The sequence below is a fragment of the Furipterus horrens genome, unplaced genomic scaffold (genome assembly GCF_987537825.1).
Source record: "Furipterus horrens unplaced genomic scaffold, mFurHor1.1.pri manual_scaffold_3, whole genome shotgun sequence".
Taxonomy (NCBI): domain Eukaryota; kingdom Metazoa; phylum Chordata; class Mammalia; order Chiroptera; family Furipteridae; genus Furipterus; species Furipterus horrens.
In genome coordinates this window covers 94,234,380-94,256,576 of record NW_028327173.1, presented here as the reverse complement: position 1 = coordinate 94,256,576, position 22,197 = coordinate 94,234,380, and the positions used below count along the sequence as shown (strand labels likewise).

General features: G+C 41.1%; 2 protein-coding genes across 2 annotated transcripts in view; one reads left to right on the top strand and one right to left on the bottom strand.

Moving 5' to 3' along the window:
* Positions 1-7,954, bottom strand: part of SYCP2L (synaptonemal complex protein 2 like) — an 83,170-nt gene extending 75,216 nt beyond the window's left edge. The window contains exons 1-4 of the mRNA XM_090268299.1: positions 7,823-7,954; positions 6,805-6,873; positions 4,831-4,968; positions 4,397-4,516 (exon numbers count right to left, since the gene is read on the bottom strand). Coding sequence (XP_090124425.1) covers positions 4,397-4,516; positions 4,831-4,968; positions 6,805-6,873; positions 7,823-7,954 — 459 coding nt within the window. The remainder of the gene's footprint in view (positions 1-4,396; positions 4,517-4,830; positions 4,969-6,804; positions 6,874-7,822) is intronic.
* Positions 7,955-11,786: 3,832 nt separating this feature from the next.
* On the top strand, positions 11,787-20,838 carry GCM2 (GCM transcription factor 2). Its single transcript, XM_090268298.1, has 5 exons — positions 11,787-11,876; positions 17,928-18,180; positions 18,315-18,427; positions 18,844-18,969; positions 19,918-20,838. Exons 1-5 carry the CDS (start codon positions 11,787-11,789, stop codon positions 20,836-20,838), a joined length of 1,503 nt encoding a protein of 500 aa, XP_090124424.1.
* Positions 20,839-22,197: the final 1,359 nt, after the last annotated feature.

Below are 22,197 nucleotides of genomic sequence, written 5' to 3'. Positions count from 1 at the left end.
GTTGCTAAGATTGGTATGATTTAAAATACACTTCCAGACTTCCGGCCAAGATGGAGGCGTAGATAGATACACTGCATCTCTCTCCACAACTAAGAAGGAATACAACTACAGACAACCAGAAGTTCCAGAACATCGAGTTACATGGAAGTCCAATAATCAAAGAGGTAAAGAAGCAATGCTGAATCAGACAGGTAGGAGGGGCGGAGCCAGAGCAGAGAGGATGTGGTGTGGTGGCGGCGGCGTGGCGGCGGCAGCGGCGGCGGCAGCGGCGGCAGCGGCGGCGGCGGCAGGAGACTGGTGGAAAGCGCAGTCACATGTTTTAAAAACTAAGGAGGGACACCTGGGGAGTGCTCCCAGCCCCGGACCAGACCACACAGCTCACAATTTCAGCACAGGGGAAAATAAAGCCTCATTGCTTCTGACAGTGCAAACCAGTGGGGTTGGGCGGAGGAAGAAACTTCTGGTCTCTCAGTAGAGTCTGCTTTTCTAAAGGGCCCCCGTGGTCCTAGAACGGCCACAGACCCACCCACTCTGAGAACAACTGCCAGGACAACAGCTAGAGAGCTGCCAGTCCTATATGGAAATGGGAGAAGTGCCTGGAAAATGGATGAGTGCTGAGCAAGCAGCATTGTTCCTTCTCAGACCCCTCCCCCACATACAGCGCCACAAGGTGGTGAAACAGGTCATGTGTACTGATGAATACAAGGTAACAGGAGCAACAGCTCTACCTAAGATACAGAGGCAAAAAAAAAAACAAGATGAGACAGAGAGGTATGGCCCAAGAGAAGGAACAGATCAAGGTTCCAGTGGGAGAACTAAACGACAAGGAGATGGCCAACCTAGCAGATGTAGAGTTCAAAACACTGGTGATAAATATGCTCACAGGCTTGACAGATATGCTTAAGTATGGTAAACGCATAAGACAAGAAGTGAAGGCTATGCTTAATGAAATGAAGGAAAATCCACACAAAATCAATGGTGAAGGGAAGGAAACCTAGGTTCAAATCAATGATTGGGAACATAAGGAAGAAAAAAACAGTCAACCAGTACAGAATGAGGAAACAAAAATTGAAAAAAATGAGGCAGGGCTTAGGAACATCTGGGACAACTTTAAACATACCAACATCCAAAGCATAGGGGAGCCAGAAAAAGAGGAAGAGCAAAAAATTGAAAGCTTATGTGAAAAAATAATGAAAGAAAACTTCCCAGATTTGGGAAAAGAAATAGACATACATATCAAGGAAGCACAGAGAGTCCCAAACAAGCTAGACCTAAGGAGGACCACACCAAGACACATCATAATTAAAATGCCAAAGTTTCAAGATAAAGAGAGAATCTTAAAGGCAGCAAGAGAAAAGCTGAGTTACCTACAAAGGGATGCATATAAGACTATCAGCTGATTTCTCAAAAGAAACTTTGTAGCCAAGAAGAGACTGGCAAGGAGTATTCAATGTGATGAAAACCAAGGTCCTAAAGCCAAGATTATTCAGAAAAGCTATGTTTAGAATGGAAGGGCAAATGAAGTGCTTCCCAGACAAGGTAAAGCTAAAGAAGTTCATCATCACCAAGCCATTATTACATGAAATGTCAAAGGGACTTACTTAAGAAAAAGAAGATCAAAATTATGAACACTAAAATGACAACAAACTCACAAGTATCAACAACTGAATCTAAAAAATAAAAACAAAATCCAACTAAGCAAACCAGAATAGGAACAGAATTGTAGGTATGAGGATCATCTGGAGGGTCATCAGCTGGGAGGGGGAATGGGGTGGAATGGGGAAATGGTACAAAGACTAAGAAGCATAATTGGTTGGTAGAAAATAGACAGAGGGAAGTTAAGAATAATATAGGAAAGGGTGAAGCCAAAGAATTTATATGCACAATCAATCCATGGACATGAACTAAGTGGGGTGGACTTGCTGGAGGGAAGTGGGTACTGGGCAGAGAGGAGCAAAGGGAAAAAAATTGGGACAACTGTAACAACATAATCAATAAAATATATATTTTTAAAAACTTCCATAAATCCTCCTACAACATATTTATTCAATAAAGGGCATCTTTGAGCCAGTGTTGCTGAGGCTGGTCACTCTTAATTTTTTTTTAAAAAAAGGAAAAAGTCCTTCATACATAGTAGAAATTATTAGTTGAACACAAAGTTGGTAACATGAGTTCATGATGAACAAACAGCTCTGTCAGGAGCAGGGCCTTGGATACTGTTCAATTTGGAGCCAAGAATACAAGGCACTCCAGCTAAAGACCATGAAGAAATCAATCAGCTCTCGCCTTGGCTACACATTAGGAAAACCTGGGGAGCTCTGGAACACTCTAGTGCCTGGGACCCATGAAGACCCAGTAAATCAGAATCTCTGGTGATGGCACCCAGGCAGTGCATGTTAAAGCTCTCCAGGTGATTCTAATGCACAGCAGGTTGAGAGCTGGTATGAGGTTCCAAGCAATATTTCTTTCATTTCAAATCAGACAAATATTTGCATTAGATTGGATGATCGTTCACCCCATGAAGCAAACTTTTCTCCAACAGCCAGAGGAAAGAAACATCCCTCTATACAGGAGAACTCACTGCTAAAGCAATAGTGCTGTTCCCTATATTCCTACTCAAAATTCTATGCTATTTAAATACATTTTTGCCACCATTCCATTTAATCTCCCAAACCCTATCCCCCTCCCAGCCCACCAAAATATACTGGTTGAGTAAAGATATGAAGAAGTGGGGGAAATGCCACATTATTTGATTAAGACTTGGGACCAGAAGTCACTCCTGAACCCATTTATATGCCATGATCATACATGGTCTAACAGGTAATGTCAACTGTCCTCCACAGCTGTGTTATTATCAGAGGTCCAGATGAAATAGTTATTTACAGGTGCAATAGCTACTACTCACTATGTATATGGTATAGGACAAGTTGTTTAATCCTCCTGGATCTTAGGGTACAACACTAAATACATTCCATTCTGCAGGAAATTCTTATTCTGTGGAGAGTAACACCCCAGCATGTTTTGTACTGACCTGTAAACACAACTGGCTTTAGAAGTACAGAATCTAATATCCCATCCATTTTGATATCAGTGTCTTCTTCTTGGCCAAAACTTACATGAAACAACAGCACATGCTTTAAATGTGACTAAATTAGAGTTATGAAATTTCTGTCACCAATCAGAATTCCAATGGAATATAGAAATTTCGATGATTTCAAAACTCCAGTGGAGATTTGATCTGACACTTTAAACCTTCAGGAGGGTATTCTTAAATCAAAATAGAAAATTCAGGTTGGGGCCGATGGCAACTCATCCCCTCAATAAACCAGATTAAGGTTCCAAGGTACCCCTGGGAAGTTCTGCTCCATTTCCTTTGAAATTTCATTTTCTCTTTTCTACTTCCTGTCACTTGCAAGAGTGTGTATCAAGGAGCAAGGTGAGGTTAAATGCAAAATGAAATATATACAGTTTGTATGAGCACAATCCTTAGTCCCCCCACCCCACCCTGAGAGGACTTAAGGAAAGCCTGGTGTTTATTCTTTCTTCCCTGGAGGGACAGCTGCAGACAGGCATTTTCAAGTTTAAAAAAAAAAAAAAAAAAAAGGCAGAGACAGATTTCCTTGACACAATGAGATCTTAACACATTTCAGACAGTAAAGCCCAGGTCCAGAGGGTAAACCAAAGATATTACCAGCCTGATCTGCCCCTCTACCTCCTCCCATCTCCTCACTAGTAAATAAATCGTCTCAGAACTAAAAGTATCTCATCATGAAAAGGGAATTAGAGCCAGAGTTTTTGCAAACTCTGCTTGGCTTCCAGATGCCATTATAAAGGTACTCATAATGTTACCTTCTGGCTAATTAAAAAACAGAACAGACTTTCACAATTGGGGTGACTTAGAATAAGCAAAAAATGTTCTTGCCATTTGTTTTTTCAGTTTTAACTGGGATTTTAGAAAGTTAGAAAAGTGGGCTGTAGCAAGGGGAAATATTTGATAACTTACTTGGGTCCACCCTTATTACTAACTTCTATTAAAATACTTATAGGGGGCAGCGGGAGAGGTATGGAATAGTCTACAACCTGCTCATCATTCTATATTCCTAACTCAAATTCACTAAAATAATAAAAACATGCGATTACTACATTGGCTTCTCAAAGGGAGAAGGGGATGGTGTCTGACTCCTGCTGGACCTCCCACAGAGCACTGCCTAGCACATACACCAGGAAACACATGTTGGACTCAATTTTTGACTGGATATTGGCAATAAACATTGTTACCAATTTCTTTTCAAATTTGATTTTAAAGGAACAGAAAATACCAAACTTAACTAGATAACTGAATCCATTCTAATTCTTTAAGTTACCCAAAGCCATACAAAATTTAAAAATGACTTATCTTTGGGATTAGTCCCTGCTGAATTAGCAAAGGCTCATCTTCTTTGAGGCCATCAATGAAGAACTGCTGAATACATTTCAGCAACAGTGAAACATACTGAAATTCATTTTTATCCAGTTCCTAGGTATGAGACCACATTAAGTTAAAAGTCTAACAATGAAAGTCAAGAGAGTAGATCTTAAGTGTTGTCATCACAAGAAAAATATCTATTTTTAAATTCTGAAATTTGGTATTATATGACAGATGCTAACTGAACTTATTGTGGCAATCATTTCACATCCATACATGTAAGTCAAATCACTTTGCCACACACCTCGAACTTATACAGTGCTGTATGTTAATTATATCTCAACAAAACTAGGGGGAGAGCTTTACAAAGTATAATTACACATTGGTATTCTGGTCAAAAAAACAAAACAAAACAACATACTTGCCTTATTTATTAATTTGTCAAGATGATATAATGCAAGATGATTATATTTTTGAGGAATGTGGCTCCCTCTCTGTTGAAAATATTCTTTTATTGTCTGAAATCCTTTACCATGGAACACATCAATAAGAAGTGATTCAAGCTGGAAAGTTGACAGTTTGCAAATTACTACTTTTCCCTATGAACATTTATTTCATAGTAACATTTCTAACTACTATTATCAATAATAACTCGGTGTGAAAATAATGAAGGGTAAATATAAAGCAGAGTCATATCTTGAACAGTACATAGTGATGTGACCAATGAGCAAGTTTGTTGGCTTAAGGCAGTACTGGCATATCTGGTAGATATTGCAAGTTCAGTTCCAGACCATCCCAATAAAGCAGGTATTACAATAAAACCAGTTATAATGTTTTTGCTGGTGGAGGGTCTTGTCTTCAATTGTAAAAGAAAAAAAATTAAAAAGCAAGCAACACCTGTGAAGTGCAATAAAGCAAAGCACAATAAAATGAGTTATACCTGCAGTTTCCAAACTGTGGCTTCTGGACACCAGCAGCATCACCATCACCTGAGACTTGTTAGGAATCAGGAATGCTGCGGTGGTGTTCAGGTGATTATCATGATGCTAAAGTCTGAGAAACACTGACTTTAGGAAACCTGCACCTGAGTTACAGATATCTGGAGGTGAAGAGCCTTTATGCTCGGTAATGTTAGAAATTTTAAAACACTAAAAAATTCAAGCCTATTGTCACTAATTAAGTGATATGAATGCTCATAGAAGCAAGAAAATGACCCCAACACTAATAACTACAGATAATAAAAACTGATAAATATGCAAATCGCCATGATGAAACTGATCTTTCCTGCCCAAACATTAGCCAAGATATACTTCTAATTATATACTTGAATAACACACTACCTTAAATATCTGTACTACAGAGATATGATTTTTTATTTTTTAAAATCCAGTCCAATCCTACAGGTCAAATTACAATATATAATGTTATTTTATAAGGGGGTCTTTTACCGTATACAGCCCCAAATTCCACTTATCCTTAGTACTGATTTAAATGGGAAGACAGCATTTGAAATTAAATATTTAAACATTATTTTCTTTATGAAGTTACCACCACTTTGTGGCAAGTGTGTTAAATGTTCTGCAGATGTTCTAATTTAATCCTCATCACCACCCTAAGACATTAGATGCTGTATCTGGGGAAAATAACTGCAAGGCTGGGAAAGGTTAAGAACTCACACGAGGTCACCCAGCTGAGATTCACCTTCAGATTCTCTGAGTCAGAACTTCAGCCTTCTGCTTACTTGCAACTGCCTGGCTCTTCTGCACTCAAACCCAAACCCTTTGTGTTGGTCTACAGGGCTCTGCCTGATTTTTCTCTATGAGCTTCCTCTGCTTGACTTCCCAGAATAGTCAAACTTCCCCTCCCTCAGGTCCTCTGCACTGGCTATTGAATGCCTAGACTACTTCTCCCCACAACTTTCCACCCTCCTGGTTCCTGTCACCCCTCAAATCTCAGCTTCAGTATCACATTTTCAGGTATGTCTTCCAGGACCTTACCTAAAGTAAGCCAAGTATCTCCCTTCACCCTCAATTATTCTCCATCACAATACTCTGGTCTTCTTCCTACTACTCTCCTTTGGTCCGTAACCTGTTTCTTCGGCTTGCTGCCAGGCTGTATGCTCCAGGAGGGCACACTGTTTTGTTCAACACTCTCTACCTACATCTAGAATAGTGAGTAGCACAAGATAGCTTAGACTAGTTTAGACTTATCACAAGACAATGATTAATTGGATGTCAGAAATCAGGGAAGGAGAAGAAGCAAAGATGATTTCTCTGCCTCTGGTTTGAAAAATGAGAGGAATACCTGTGCTGAAAGCCCAGGGAACAGAAAACTAGGAAAAGTATACACACACACACATACACACACAAACACACAACAAAAAATAATTTAATTTTTACATAGAAAGCATCCTGGGCCATTCCACTCCCATCATTGTCCTGAACAGACTTCAAAGGGCCTTCCTTTTCCTGTGTACAATAAAAATTTTTTTTTTAATTTTTATTTAAAACAAATACAACTCAAGTTTTAAAATAAAACAAAATAAATAAAGGTTCATATTGTTTTCTTGAACAAAAAATGATTTGTTTGCTCATGCCCCTGATTTTAAGTTTAAGTAAAACTTTAACCAAAAAGCTATCCAACCTCTTTTAAACTATGACAAATACAACTATCACAAGAAGCAAAGCAAACATCATTGTAACAAACAACCACACAAAATAGGTATATTTAAATGCTATTGTGACAACTATTAAAAAAAAGGCTTTAAATTAATGGAACTTTTAGAATAAGAGTTTGTAAGATATATTTCAATCCCAGTCATGAGTTTAAGCTTCATGTTTCTGACTTACATGAATTTTAAATGTGATCTAGGACTTATACTGAAACTTCAAAGATCAAATAGCAACCACAGCAGAGAATTTACAAAACAGCAGTGGACTGTTACATATTTTCTTCAAAAAGTGATCTCTGGGTCTGCCATCCTGGTTTTCACAGCACATTCCACTACGATAAATAACAGCATCTCATCTGCTCACTTCATCCCAACAATTAATCAAATTGAAAAGAACTATTTTTAAATCTCTTCTAAAGTTTTTAAAAATCTAGCTTGGGCTAACAATCTTACTTCTATATGTTCTTGCCCCCGAATCCTTAAATGTCAGCATATTTTACAATATTATCGTCATTATTTATAAATATTAAAAATAGGGAGATTTCAAAAACTCAAACCCGGACTTTTTTTTTTCACCAGCTACTTCATTCGGCTGGGCAAACAACGAAGCAACTTGCAAAGAACTAATTATTGCTTTCAAGCGTAAATCCTACAGTTTCCACTCCCCCCAGCACTCTATTAGCAAGGGACCAGAGGTTTCTAATCTGTTTTTTTGTCTGACTGAAAGCTGTCGATAAACTCCAAACCAATCTAAAGAGGTGAAAGCGCTCAACGGGTTCCCGAGAAGGGGGTGGGGGAGGCTGGTATCCAGTAGCTGGTCTCTGGACCAGCACGTAGGGCTCCGCGGCCAAAGCTAAATGGATCGCGCGCCCCCGCATCCCTCTCGAACCGCGGAGGGAAGGACAGAGCTCAATGGGTGCCAGGTCCTAGCAGGATGACTCACCTCCTGCATCTTGAGGCTCCGGGCCGGCGCGGCACTCCACTTCCCGCGATTCCGCGCGCCCCGAGAGCCCGGATGGATTTTTGGATTCCAATCTTCGCCAGAAGTCTAATTGCTGAACTCGCCCCCGAAATCCACTAGAATCCAGTATTTGAGACGAAAGGTACGCTTGCAGGTAACTACCAACCGTGGTCAGGCCACCGGGAGTCAGGCACTCCATACCTTAAGAGATTAGCCAAAGCATGTAAACAACGTCATTTAAACATTGTACATGTGCACAATTCTACACTGATGATAGGTGTCCCCTTTGCGCCAGCAAGCAGTTTTCTCTCCATCTTTAACAGCTGTTGAGCTGTTTTTGGACTATTATTAATATAGAATGAAGCTGAACTTTTACCACAAGAACCAGATTGTACCTGAAATTTGAGTATAGTCCTGCTATCACAAAAGGAAGTGTAAAAAAAAACCCAAAAATAAAAACAAAAAGACCTTGGTGTATTCAGTCAAAATGAAACAAAACAAACACACAAAAAGCAAACAAATATTTTCATCCAGTTTGTTTTACACCCACTTCTTTAGCAGGACACGAATGCGTACTAATGGCCAGGGTTAGGCCAATAGGCTACCTGAACACGGTGACAAAAATTAATTGAACTGGTATTTTCTTAAAAAAAAAAAAAACAAAAAAACCCTCAAATCCAAACATTCCTTGTGTAAAAATCAACTTGAATTATAACTAGATGCTAAGAGTATTTTGTGTTATGACATTTACAGAAGATAATTTGTTTACATCCAGGCAAAACAATATAACCAGAATCTCAGCTGGTCAACCTAGGACTGTGCATGAACCTCCAGTTCATTCAAAATACTTATTGAAAAGCTCATCATATCCGTTTCCTGGCAAATATGATGTAAATATACTTCACTAATTTATCTTTATTAATCTTAACCTAGCAAACTCAAAGCCTTCTTCCTTGTTTTTGAATTGACATTTACAGTAGCAAAATAGTAATTAAGGAAGAGCCAGCTTTGAATATAGTGTTCTGAATCAGTGCAAATATTACTGCAGGAAAAAAACTGAAGGATAATAAATAATAATCAAAATATAGTTCAAGTACATTATATTTTAGGAAATAAAACAATATAATAATATAACAATGTATTATTATTAGATTTTAAAACTTTATAATCCATTATTTTCAGCCTTTTCAGGAAAAAATATCCTTTCAAACTACATGGTTGTTAATGCATTCAAATTTTCAGGAAAAAATTAAAGATAATATAATAGAGAACACCTCCATTTATTGACTTTTATTTTGTTACATTTTTACTTTGATTCGTTTCACTAACATATTTTACCCAGACACATTTTTAGGGCAATGTGGAATATGTATATTTTAGTTATTCTCAAACTAAATAAGGTGGAGACTCTATGACATTTCTTTGAACACCAGAATCCATTTAGAAAAAAAGGATATGATTGATTTGGCTCTAACATTTAAAATTGTATCTATGTTTTTGAAGGATATAACTCTCTAGAAATATTTCAAAACTAGAGACAAGACATATTCTTAAAATGTTTACAGGAACACCAGAAATTAATATATATCCATTCTGAGAGGTTATTTTAAATTATTTTTGAAGTTATATTAAAACATTTTAAAGTATACATTATGTTAAACTATCAAATTAACAAAATGGTGATTTTAAAAAATTAAGTGTCGATTATTTTAACATCTACAAGACAAAACAGCATAAAAAGTAACTGAATGGCAAGAGTTGCAATGGTAAAAATCAGGTTAAAACCAGTGAGTGAAGAGTGGACACCCTCTTCCTTTCCTCCCAGACCTCCCTGAGTATTATGTGAGAGTGATTTTAATCGCAAACCCAGACCAATACGACTTTTCAGGAGACAAGAACTATGAGGCAGGGGAGGCTTGGGAGGAGTATCTCAGCTTAAATTTAGAGAAAGAAGATAAGTCGTGGAAATGCCCGTTCCCCGTTACATCATGGGAGTTCTCCGCTGATCAGCTGCCAATGGCTGGGAGCTCTGAAAAGCACTTTACTATTGGATTGACTTTTCTAACAAGCTTGACAGTGCCCTCGACCAGGGAGGGAGGTCAAGAGGATCAGGAGCGTAGATAGCTGTTTAGGTAGTGGGTCTAATTTTCATCTGCTTCTTCCCGCTTTTCGCCAAAGGGTAAAATTAATCCTGCAAGAGGTGCTGGCCTGGGCTTCCTCCCAGCCGGGTCCCGCACGGCATTAGTTCGTGTGCCCCGCGTGCGCTCAGACATGCCAACGTCTAGGGCGCGCCAGTATCCGGGGTTAGAAGGATGTAGGTTCGGGGCATCCTCCTCTAACAGATCGGCCTTCAGGGCCTAGCTCTTCTCTAGCTACGGCTGGAAGCTGAAGCACGCCTCCCACAAAACAAAATAAATTCCGGAAACTCATCTCTCTCCGCCCAACGTGAAAAACGAGCTACTTAAAGTCACTTCAATCGTTTTTTGTTTTTATTTTTAATTGGGCACCTCCGGGTACCGGAATCACTCTAATGAGGCGGAAAAACAGACGAAGGCTCGGTCTCAACCTGGAGGAGCCCACCGCGAACCCCCCTCACCTGGCTGCAGCAGTCTCCAGAAAAGCCTCCCCAGATGGAATAGCAGTAAATACGAGTTTGTTGTGGTATTTCCACGACAATACCAATAAAGCTTTTTTGTTTTGTTTTCTTTAAGGGTTGTGTCAGATGGGTGGCGACTGAGAACTCACCGAGCCAGGATCCCTCATTTAAGCAGAAAAGTAAACTGGCTCAGAGGGAACCGAGGCTACAGAAAAAGCTACGGGTTCTGCAGGAGCTCCTGCGCCTGGGGCCGCAGAGTTCACCTTCTCCCTCCTCCTCCACCTGCCCCTACTAATCTTCTCTCGCCTTTTCCAGGTTCACTTTTCAGGACTCTTCCCACTGGGGTGGGTTCCTCCGCACCCCCAGAGAGCATGGCCGCATCTAGGTCGGCAAGCACACAGGGACCTTTGGCACTCCCTCAGACGTCAGCCTCGCCCCCCACTCTCCCTCCCTCCCCCCAAACGAGCACAGGCTCCTGGAGACGTACACCAGCTACAGCAAAAGTCTAGAGGCCCAAAGAAAGCCGACCCCAACCCAGCCAGCGTGGACAGTTACTCAGACTGAGGTGCAAGGGCGTCCTATGGCTCCTGAGCAGCCTGTGAATTAAGTATTAGCTCTCAGGGGATGACTCGAAAGCCTCTATCTAAAAAACTGTCATCTAAACCCAATCTGAAACCCCAGAGGCAGGGCGAGATTAGAAAAAAATGAATTTCAATTTAAATGAGGTATTCCAATCCCAATACCCCCACCCGCGCCCCCTAACATCTAGGCCTCATTTTTCTGTCACCCAAGGGCTCGGGTCAACCTTCCCCCTCTGTTCCTAGTTCCGTCGGGGAGAGGGAGCTGGAGAGGGAGCAACGAAAGGCGGAGCGCCGGGAGGTGAATCTTTATAAGTGTGTGCCTTCAGCACCGCGTCCCAGAACAGTGCTCTGCCTGGGTCCTTAACCCCCGTGGATTTCATAATTCTCACCCATTCATTCTCTCTCTCTCTCTCCCCCCTCCCCCCTCCCCCAACCCCTCCCTGCATCCCTCCCTCCCTCTCTGCCTTTCCCCACTTTCTTTTACAAGAGGGGAGAAAAATCACCTGGCGCACTTCTAAATCTTTCTCTTCTCTTTCAGGATCCTTGCCGGAAACCGCTAGCAAGGTGAGCAGATGCCGACGGAAGAGAAACAGAATGCGGACTCTGTGTGCTCCCATGGGATGAAGCTCATTTGGGACATCAACGATCCGCAGTTGCCTCAGGTGTGTGACACCTGGCGTGAGCGCACAGGTGGTGCTGTCCAAAGAAGGAGGGTGACATTCAAGTCCTTGCAGAGACTGTGGACAGAGCACACACGCGCATGCCAACAAACAGATGAGAGTCCTCACATGAAGATGGACTCTACAAATGGCAGAGTTCTCTGAACTCTATAAAGGGCAGAGTTGGGTTTAGAGGTGTATCTTCACCCAGCTCTTTCCTTGCACCTGTCCGAAAACACTGAAAGTAGAGGAAAGTGTCGTGTTGATCAGGCCCCAAGTTTCCAGTCCTCTGGAGGGGAACGCCTTGTCCCTTCCTTTTAACTAAGACAGAAATCAAGTGATTCTCTTCTTACCCATTCTTTGTAATGCATGAGAAAGGGGAGAATCTCAGCGAAGGTAGATACCACTGCTTCTCATGCAGCAAAACTGTGAGACAGGACTGTAATTGCGGTGACAGGAATCTTGGACAAATAGCACAATTTAAGCTTTATGGATATTTGTTCAGATTCCCCAGGGGCTACCTGGATGAAGTATGGCTCCTAGGAAATGGCATAGCCATGCTAACCAAGTTTTGGGTGCCCAGAAGGCCTCTGGAATCCAGATTTTGACCATGACTTCTGAGCTTACTTCTCCCCACCCACCCCCACCCCCTTATTGAGCTTACTTCTTTAATGACAAGAAGATCTCTGTCCTTTTAGGGTGGATTTTTTTGTTCATTTGTTTGGTTTAATGGAACAAAATGGCTTGGAGGCAAGTCCAGAAAATTTATGCTTTGTTATACTGGTTTGGGGCAAAAACTGAGGAGTGACTTTAAAGTTCTGGGTACATAGGTGGAGAGAGCAGAGCACAGGAATGGCCTCCCAAGCATTTGCAAAGGTGGAGTTCACACAGTGTTGTGGCACTAGAATGAGAGACTTTTTCATTCAACATCTATTATGCACCATATAGTGCTCACGTGGCTAGCAGTTCATTAGCAAAGGTATGTGACCTCTCAAAGAGATCAGTGCTTTTTTTTGGATGTCATTTTTGTAGAAAAGTTTGGGTTTTTGTTTGTTGTTTGTTTTAATGTCTGCGTACTTTACAGTCACACTACCATTTTTGTGAAAGTGGATCACAGTACAGCAAGGGTATCTCATTCTCATTGATTTCAGTCCACATAGATCTTCATAGGATAAAAATCATATCTTGTATTTTAGAAGAGCCACATCCAAATAATGAAAAGATGGCTTCTCTTTCAAGCATTTTCTAGACTTCCTATGTAAATGTGAGTAATTTTTCCTTTTGGAAACTGGTTCCTAAGCAGGGAGTGTATGTGACATCTCAAAAGTGACAGGTGCATTGGGCTGTTAAGGAGAACTGGAGAAACTTAGGCTTCTAGTCCTGTTTTGGTTAATTGAAGGAAATAGAGCTAAACTGGCTGTATGACCTTGAGATAGTTATCGAGTTTGCCTGTCTCAGGCTACTCACCTGTCATCAAGGGGCAAAACTTGACAACAATCTTAAGTTCTCAGCCAGGTCAGCTGCCATGTTCAGTATGTCCATGATTGTCTGTGTGTCAGTGCATGCGCTCACACATGCCCACACATTAGAACAAATGAAACCCAATTCTGGAGTCCTCCATTCTTCTTTAAAAAAAATAGTTTATTATATTTTATTATGTTGTTACAGTAGTTCCAATTTTTTCCCATTTGCTACCCTCCGCCCAGTACCTACCTTCCCTCCAGCAGTCCCACCCCCCTTAGTTCATGTCCATGGGTCATGCATATAAGTTCTTTGGCTTCACCATTTCCAATATTATTCTTAACTTCCCCCTGTCTATTTTGTGGCAACCAATTATGCTTCTTAATCCCTGCACTATATCCCCATTTCTGCCTTTCCCCCCTCCCATCTGATAACCCTTCGAATGATCCTTATACCTATGATTCTGTTCCTAATCTGATTTGCTTAGTTGGATTTTGTTTTTATTTTTTAGATTCAGTTGTTGATAGTTGTGAGTTTGTTGTCATTTTAATGTTCATAATTTTGATCTTCTTTTTCTTAAGTAAGTCCCTTTGACAGGGCATATAATAATGGCTTGGTGATGATGAGCTCCTTTAGCTTTACCTTGGCTGGGAAGCACTTCATCTGCCCTTCAATTCCAAATTATAGCTTTGCTGGATAGAGTAATCCTGGTTGCAGGTTGCCTTTCATCACATTGAATACTGCTTGCCAGTCCCTTCCTGCCTGCAAAGTGTCCTCTGAGAAATCAGCTGGTAGTCCTATAGGCATCCCCCTGTAGGCAACTCTCCACCTCTCTTTTGCTGCCCCCAGGACTATCTCTTTACCTTTCACCTTTGGCATCTCAATCATGATGCGTCCTGGTGTGGTCCCCTCTGGGTCCAGTTTGCCTGGGTCCCTCCATGCTTTCCACACCTGTATATCCATCTCCTTTACCCTGGCTGGTTTGGCTCAGTGGATTGAGCGTCGGCCTGCGAGCTAAGTGTCGCTGGTTCGATCTTCCAGTCAGGGCACATCAGAGAAGGAAAACTCTGACTCCAAAAAACCTCCGCTGCCTTGCGGCATACCTCTTCAGGGGAAAGGCTAAGGGAGTAAACCCCGACAGAAAATCCGGAGCCGGAGTCCCTAAGGCGGTTTGACGTTGTAGTCAACACCGGCAACTCCTGCGGCGCACCTGAAGCCAAGCTGTATTGACTCCGTCTTTCCCTTGGACCCTTCAGCTGTGAAGAGAAGGGGGGGGTCTGCTGCATGGGCAACAGCAGACCCTCCATATCACCCTGCCCAGGCTCTGTAGCTTCAGCTTCACTGGAGAGGACACTCCAGCGTCATCGCAAGATGTCGATTCAACACGGGAGGAGACAGATACCGTGTCACTCCCGAGTCGGACTGCACAACCATTCTCGGCGGTGCAGATAGACTCTTAAGAAGCTACACCATCGTCTCTCGAGACGGACGGCTGCCGACGATATCCATCTCCTTCGCAAAATTTGGGAAGTTTTTCTCATTTTTTTCATTTCTTGCTTCCTCATTCTGCATTGGTTGATTGTTTTTTTCTTCCTTATGTTCCAAATTATTGATTTGAACCCCAGTTTCCTTCCCTTCACCATTGGTTTTGTGTGGATTTTCCTTCGTTTCGCTTAGCATAGTCTTCACTTCTCTTATGCGTTTGCCTTACTCAAGCATATCTGTCAAGCCTGTGAGCCTCTTTATCACCAGTGTTTTGAATTCTGTGTCTGTTAGGTTGTCTATCTCCTCATCTGTGAGGTTGGCTATCTCCTTGTCACTTAGTTCTCCCACTGGAACCTTGATCTGTTCCCCCTTTGGACCATACTTCTCTGTCTCCTCATTCTGACAGGCTCCTATGTTTGTTTGCCTCCATGTCCCAGGTAGAGCTGTCACTCCTGTTACATTGTAAGGGGCGGAGCCTTATGGATTCATCAGTACAGAGTGACCTGTTTCACCATGTTGTGGCACTGTATGTGGGGGAGGGGTCCAAGAGGAAACAATGCCGCCTGCTCAACACTTGCCCCTTTTCCAGGCACCTCTCCCACTTCCGCACTGGACTGGCGCCCCTCTAGCTGCTGTCCTGGCTGTCGTTCCCAGAGTGGGTGGGTCTGCAGACATTTTAGGATTGTGGGGCCCTTTAAACAAGCGGACTCTGCTGAGAGACCTGCAGTTTCTTCCTCCACCCCAACCCCCACTGGTCTGCACAGTCAGAAGCAATGAGGCTTGATTTTCCCCAGTGCTGGGACAGTGAGCTTCGAGGTCCAGTGAGGAGCTGGGAACGCTCTCCAGGTGTCCCTCCTGACTTTTTAAAATGTGTGACTGTGCTTTCTGCCCACCTGGCGCTGCGCTGCTGCTGCTGCCGCCGCTGCCACCAAACCGCGTTCTCCCTGCCCAGGCTCCACCCCTCCTACCTGTCTAGATGAGTATTTCTTCTTTATATCTTTGTTTCCTGGACTTCCATGCATTTTGATTTTCTGGAACTTCTGGTTGTTTCTAGTTTTGAGGTAGTTGTATTCCTTCTTAGTTGTGGAGGGAGATGCAGAATGTCTGTCTATGCCTCCATCTTGGCCAGAAGTCCGAGTCCTCCATTCTTGTTCTGACTTAAAAGCACTGTCTCTGTGGTCTCATATTTGGTGTCACACTTTGGTAGCTGGTGTGAGATGTGGGAGCCTAGTCTGTACACTTACAGGACAGCACTAAAAACATACTCTGCTCTGGAAAATTGTCAGGTTGTTACTCTGAGGTCTTTAAATTGAAATGTTCACTTTAACAACAAAGGTATTAGCATTTAGTATAAACTTAGAGTTGATAGAACATCATTATATATTTCATTTGTGATTGACCTTAAGTCAATATATTAATTTATGTCAATTGTAATATTTCTAGAAAAGATTATAATGCCTATTAATAATAATGATTTCAATAATATCCCTGTGGTTTTGGAAACAAAATTGTCCGTTTACCTATTACTGTTAGAATATACAATACTAATGATGTATACAAGTTCAAATTTTCCAACTGAGAATACTTTTGCTTTGCAAATGTTGGACCTAATTTTCCTGGGTGGTGGAAGGGAAAGAAGTTGCAAATGCTTTATTACTGTGATAATATTTGTCTGTGCCTCTATCGTACCACTAAAGCCTAACTGCCACAATCTTCTGTTAAAATCCCAGCTATGCCAATGTAGAAGGTTCTGTCTCTAACTTCCATTTCCTTATCTATTAAATAAGAGTAATGATGCCCATCATGCAACATTGCTGTGAGGATTATAGGTACTGCATAATGTGGCTTTGTGGACCATATTGCCTCTGTTCCAAATACTCAATTCTACATTGTAGTGTGGAAACAGCAACAGACAATACATAGACAAATGAACATGGTCATATCCCAGTACAACTTTACTTATGGGTACTGAAATTTGAATTCTATATAATTTTCATGTATCAAAAAATATAATTAAAAAAATTTCCCCAACCATTAAAAATATAAAAGTCATTCTTAGTTTGTAGGCTGTACTAAAACCTGTCTCACGCTGGACTTAGCCCACAGTCCCTTGTTTCCTGACTTCTGTACCAGGTACTCTTTAAAGAGGGGTCAGTAAGTTCTAACTAAAGGGTAAATTATATTAAACATATATATAAGAAAAACATGGCAGTGTAAGTAATGTATAATATGGACAAAGACCACCAAGCATGAATTTTAAAACAGGAATCAGTATTTTAAATATAACTTATTATTGCAGCCATGTGACTCTTTGATGAGAATGACAATCCCTGTTGCTATGGGTAGAGTTCCAGTTCTTGGCTGGCTACTCCCAGTGCCAGGGTTTACCTTGATGGTTAGGCCCTTCATCACAATGCCTTATAAACTTGGAGAGCTAAGTTGGGAGAAAGAGAAAAGCTGTTCTTGCCTCTTTGGTGTTGCTCTGGGCATCACTGCTGAAGTGACTGACAGGTTTGGGAGAGAGCCAAGAGCTTTTGAAGAAAAAATGCTGTGTTAAAGTAAAGCTATTGACAGGCTCAATTACATGTCAGTGAGAGAGCATCCCAATCACATTTTTCCCTGGCACTTTGATACTTAATCTGAAAATGTTTTCAACTTTTAAACATATAAGAAGTTGGTATAACATGGAGATAAGGAAAACAGGCTCTGGAGTCAAACTTCTAGGGCTGAAATCTGAGAGCTAGGTCTTACTAGCTGTGTGACTTTGGGCAAGGCAGTTAACCTTTCTGGCCTGCATTTCTTATTAGGTAAAATGGGCATAATAATATTACCTATTGTCTGCCTGTTATGAAGTATAGGTGAAGTGATACATGTATTGTGTTTAGAAGATAAGCACTACATTAACATCAATTTGATCAACTGTCAGAAAGTCATTTACAGACAGGATGAGTAGCATTTTGTGACAACATAGTTTCTGAGTTTTACAACGTTTCCGTATATAAAGGGAACCAGTTTTTATTCTATTGTGCTTGGAGAAAATTAAAAGCGCAATGTGTTGGGTTTGGTCTTGATGAACTTGAACGCCCTTCCTTTTGTGCACCTGTCCAGGAGCCAGCCCACTTCGACCACTTCTGTGAGTGGCCAGATGGCTACGTGCGCTTCATCTATCCTAGCAATGAGAAGAAGGCACAGCGCCACCTGAGCGGCTGGGCCATGCGCAACACCAACAACCATAATGGCCACATCCTCAAGAAGTCATGCCTGGGTGTAGTGATGTGTGCTCGGACCTGTGCCCTACCAAATGGCTCCCGCCTGCAGCTGCGGCCTGCCATCTGTGACAAGGCGCGGCTAAAACAGCAGAGTGAGGCCCTGGGCCTGGGGTGGCGATGGTCCTGCAGTCCTGAGTTCCCTCTATCCAACTAATTTACCTTTTCCTCATTCAAAAGGGTCTGGGGTTGGGGCTGTTATTAATATTTCTCCCCTCTGGCTTTTCAGAAAGAGCATGCCCCAACTGTCATTCCTCTTTGGAACTGATTCCCTGTCGAGGGCACAGTGGATACCCTGTAACCAACTTCTGGAGGCTTGAAGGCAACGCCATATTTTTTCAGGTGGCTGGGGGGACACCACCATTTGTGATGTATATTTTCATCATAAAGTAGGGACCAAGCCATCTGTCATGTGCCTTAAGAACTCTAGACCTAACCAAATACATCTCTTGTGGCCAGAAATAGGTGCTGGGCCCCCCAGGGCATTTCCAGGCTCCTAAGGATAATTAGTGTGCTCTGCACTGTGAAGGGAAGAAGTGTGCTCTGGAAGGGCAAGAGATAGTGAACCATGTAGTAGTTATAGTTGACTTAATATGGTGAAAGGACTGTTAGGTAATCTTTTAAGATGTCTAGTATCGATGCTATTTTATTAGTTCAAGAATTTTTTTTCCTGTCAGCTTGAAAAAAAATAACAACTTGGGATCTTGGGAAAGATAATTTTTGACCACCATTGCCACCTTCCTTCCTTACTAATGCAGGCCAAGGGAGTTCATGATCACCCAAGACCAGAGAGTAAATCAGAGATGGAAGCTAGGAAAAGTGCCATCAAGAGACAAATGGACTCTTTTTACCAATCCCAGAAAAAGAGAATTCGAGAACCAGAGGTAATGGGGAGCTGACATTACACTGTGGTCTGTGTTTATTTTCATCACAGCACACAGTGGTAATTATGTAAAATATTCATGTCACACATTAATTAGAAAGGTTTGATTATGAAAATTATATATCTCTAACAAAGTATCATTGAATCAACATTTTGGACAGTGTTTCTAATTTCCTCTTCTCTTCAAATAAATAAAGAAAGAAAGAAAGAAAAGAAAACTCCACATATAGTGAGGATGTGTGCTGGCATCCTGATACAAGGGCAGTTATCCAATGGCTCCAAAGAAATAAATGTGCATACCAATAGGGAGTTAACATGCATCCTTTAGAGAGTCCTTTGCACTGTGTACATAGAACAGATAAAATTTATTTGTACAACTCAATCCAGCTTGGCTTTTCAATCAAAGCATGCCAAGCAGGCAGTGTTAGTCTGAGGATAAGAGAAACTGACACTGTCTGAGTACTTTTTGTGTGCCATGCACATAAGGTCTCAAGTTTCATATATGAAATATTTGCAAAAGTCTTAGGAGGTTGTTATTATTGAGCCCCATTTTAAAAATTAGGAATCTGAGACTCAGAGAGCATAAGTAACTTGCTCAGTTAATGAAGAATAGAGTCAGGATTTGAACCCTAATCTGTGTCAGACTCCGGAAGCTCCACTTTTATGAACATCGTATAGGGGAGATCAGGACCATCTGCCACTCAGACTCACCCTACCTGGCTACTGTGGACTCCTCTGTGGATCAGTGTGGTATTTATGCCTGAGCAAGCTCACATTATACAACCCCTGGACCATGGGCCCAAATCATGTACCTGAGCTTTGCAGTGCTCACAGCACAGAACCCACCAATTGGAAGTTTATTTTTATTATGTTGGCTGGCTACTATTACAGGTGAGTGTGCATGCAATTTGCATTTTATTTACCAATACAAATTTATATCACTTTTTAGGCAGGAGAGGATCAAAACAAGAGTGGACATTTCAACAACATACCTGCCCTGGAAAATACAGAAGAATTTGGTATAATTACTGACACTGGCCTTCCTATGGTAGGGCAGTCTTGCTTTTCCTTTTCAAATTTTGATGCTTGCAAGACTACCTGTGACCTAGCCACCTTTCAAGGAGACATAATGTCACCCTTTCAGCAATATCCAAACCCGAGAATCTATTTGCCTAAGCCACCTTGCAGCTATGAATTGACAGGTACTGGTTATACAAATTCAAGCCCATATTCCAACAATAACACTAATGACACAGACTGGGTTCACCTGAATGCACTACAATATAATGTCAAGTCATATAGCAGCTTCCAGAGAAGCTGTAATTTCACCAGTAAACAACATGGCTGGAAACCAACTCTTGGAAAACCTGGTCTTCAAGAGAGGACTGATCCTAGACAGTTCCATGCCATGGCCACTCGCCCCTACTATAACCCAGAACTTCCCTGCAGGTACCTCACCACTCCCACACCAGGTGCTCCAGCCCTACAGACTGTGATCACCACCACCACCAAAGTGTCCTACCAGGCCTACCAGCCCCCTGCTCTGAAATACAGCGACAATGTGCAGGAAGCAAAGCACCTTTCAGGCTGTAACTATGCGTCTGAAAACACCCTGATGTCCATCTATCCAGAAGTCTTGGACCTTCCAGCTGCAGTTACCAGGGAAGCCTCTCCATCAATGTCACTTTCTTTGAAAATTCCAGGAGATTGCAAGGCCATCAGACCCACTGTGGATTTTCCTCAAGAGTCAGCTCTCTCCAGGACAGACAGAGCAGAGACCTGGGATGTGTGTGCATCAGGACTGGGTTCTACAATCAATTATTCAGATCGAGTTAGTCCATTTTTTAGCTATGACAATGAGGACTTTTAAACAGCAGACCTGGGCACAACATAATATTGGTGTCCATGCCCACAATGGAACATGAAATGGCAGCGATCTCTGGTTGAGATGGGAAGTTTATGTAGTACAACTTTTTAAATGCACTACACTACACAGAATTAGGTCTGGAATGTAACTTCTCCTAAATGAACAAACAAGCAGACTGCAGACCATAAAGATGGTCTTCTACTTAAGTAAAAGTTAAGAAACCTGGTTCTTACTCTAAGCCTTTTCCCATTAGACCATCTTTGGGAATTCCACAAATCTTTATTTGGCATTTTGAGGTGTCAGATAGCTTCAGAAAGAAATACTTACACTCTTATCTCCTGAGTCATTTCTTAAGATTCTTATTTAGCATGTAAAACCTGTTAAAATAGTTTCAGGAAATGATTTTGATCATTTTATCTCCAAAGTATGTATCTACAGCTTTTTAAAAAGTCTATGATATTGCAATGGTAAAATGCAGTTGTTAAGAAAATTTTGTTTTCCATTGTCACCTGAATAGCTTTTATTAACATTGATGAATGTTTTCATAAGAGACAGCCTAACAATGATGTGCATTTAATGGATTATTATTGTACTAACATTTTTTTTCTGCTTAGGTTTCAAAATTTGAATTGAGATGTTTTATTTAAATATAGCTTTATCATTTCTTTGTTACTTCTCATAAATATAATTGATAATGTTGTGCAACTAAAGGTAATAAGTTTTAAAGTAATGTAGCTGATGCTTAAGTTACTTTTAACAGAAATAGGAAAAAATATTGTTTGTATTATGACCTAAGGGAGAAACAGTCGTTATAATAGAGTAACACATATTAGCTTAGTTAACAGTTTTATAGTTTATTTATTTTTGTACCTTTTGACCCCATTAAGAGAAAAATTAAAGTGTAATAAACACAGCTAGGAGAGTCACTTCAACTAGAGTGAGGAACTATTAGGGAAGTGAGCCCTAATATGCTACACTTTCTTTATCCAGTCATATGTTGGTGAATGCTTAGGTTGTTTCTATGTCTTGATTATTGTAAATAATGCTTCAATGAACATAGGGTAGGGTGCATAGATCTTTTCAAATTAGTGTTTTCATTTTCCTTAGATAAATACCCAGAAGTGGAGTTGCTTTATTATATGGGACAGTAGTCCCATTTTTAATTTTTTGAGGAAACTTCCATAGTGGTTTTATCAATTTTCAGTCCCATCAAGAGTGCACAAGTGTTCTCTTATATCCTCACCCACATTTGTTATATTGCCTTTTTGATAATAGCCATTCTAACAAGTGTGAGGTGATATCTGCCTTGGTGAAAGGGTTGCCAGAGTTAGCAAATAAACTCACAGGATGCCCTATTAAATT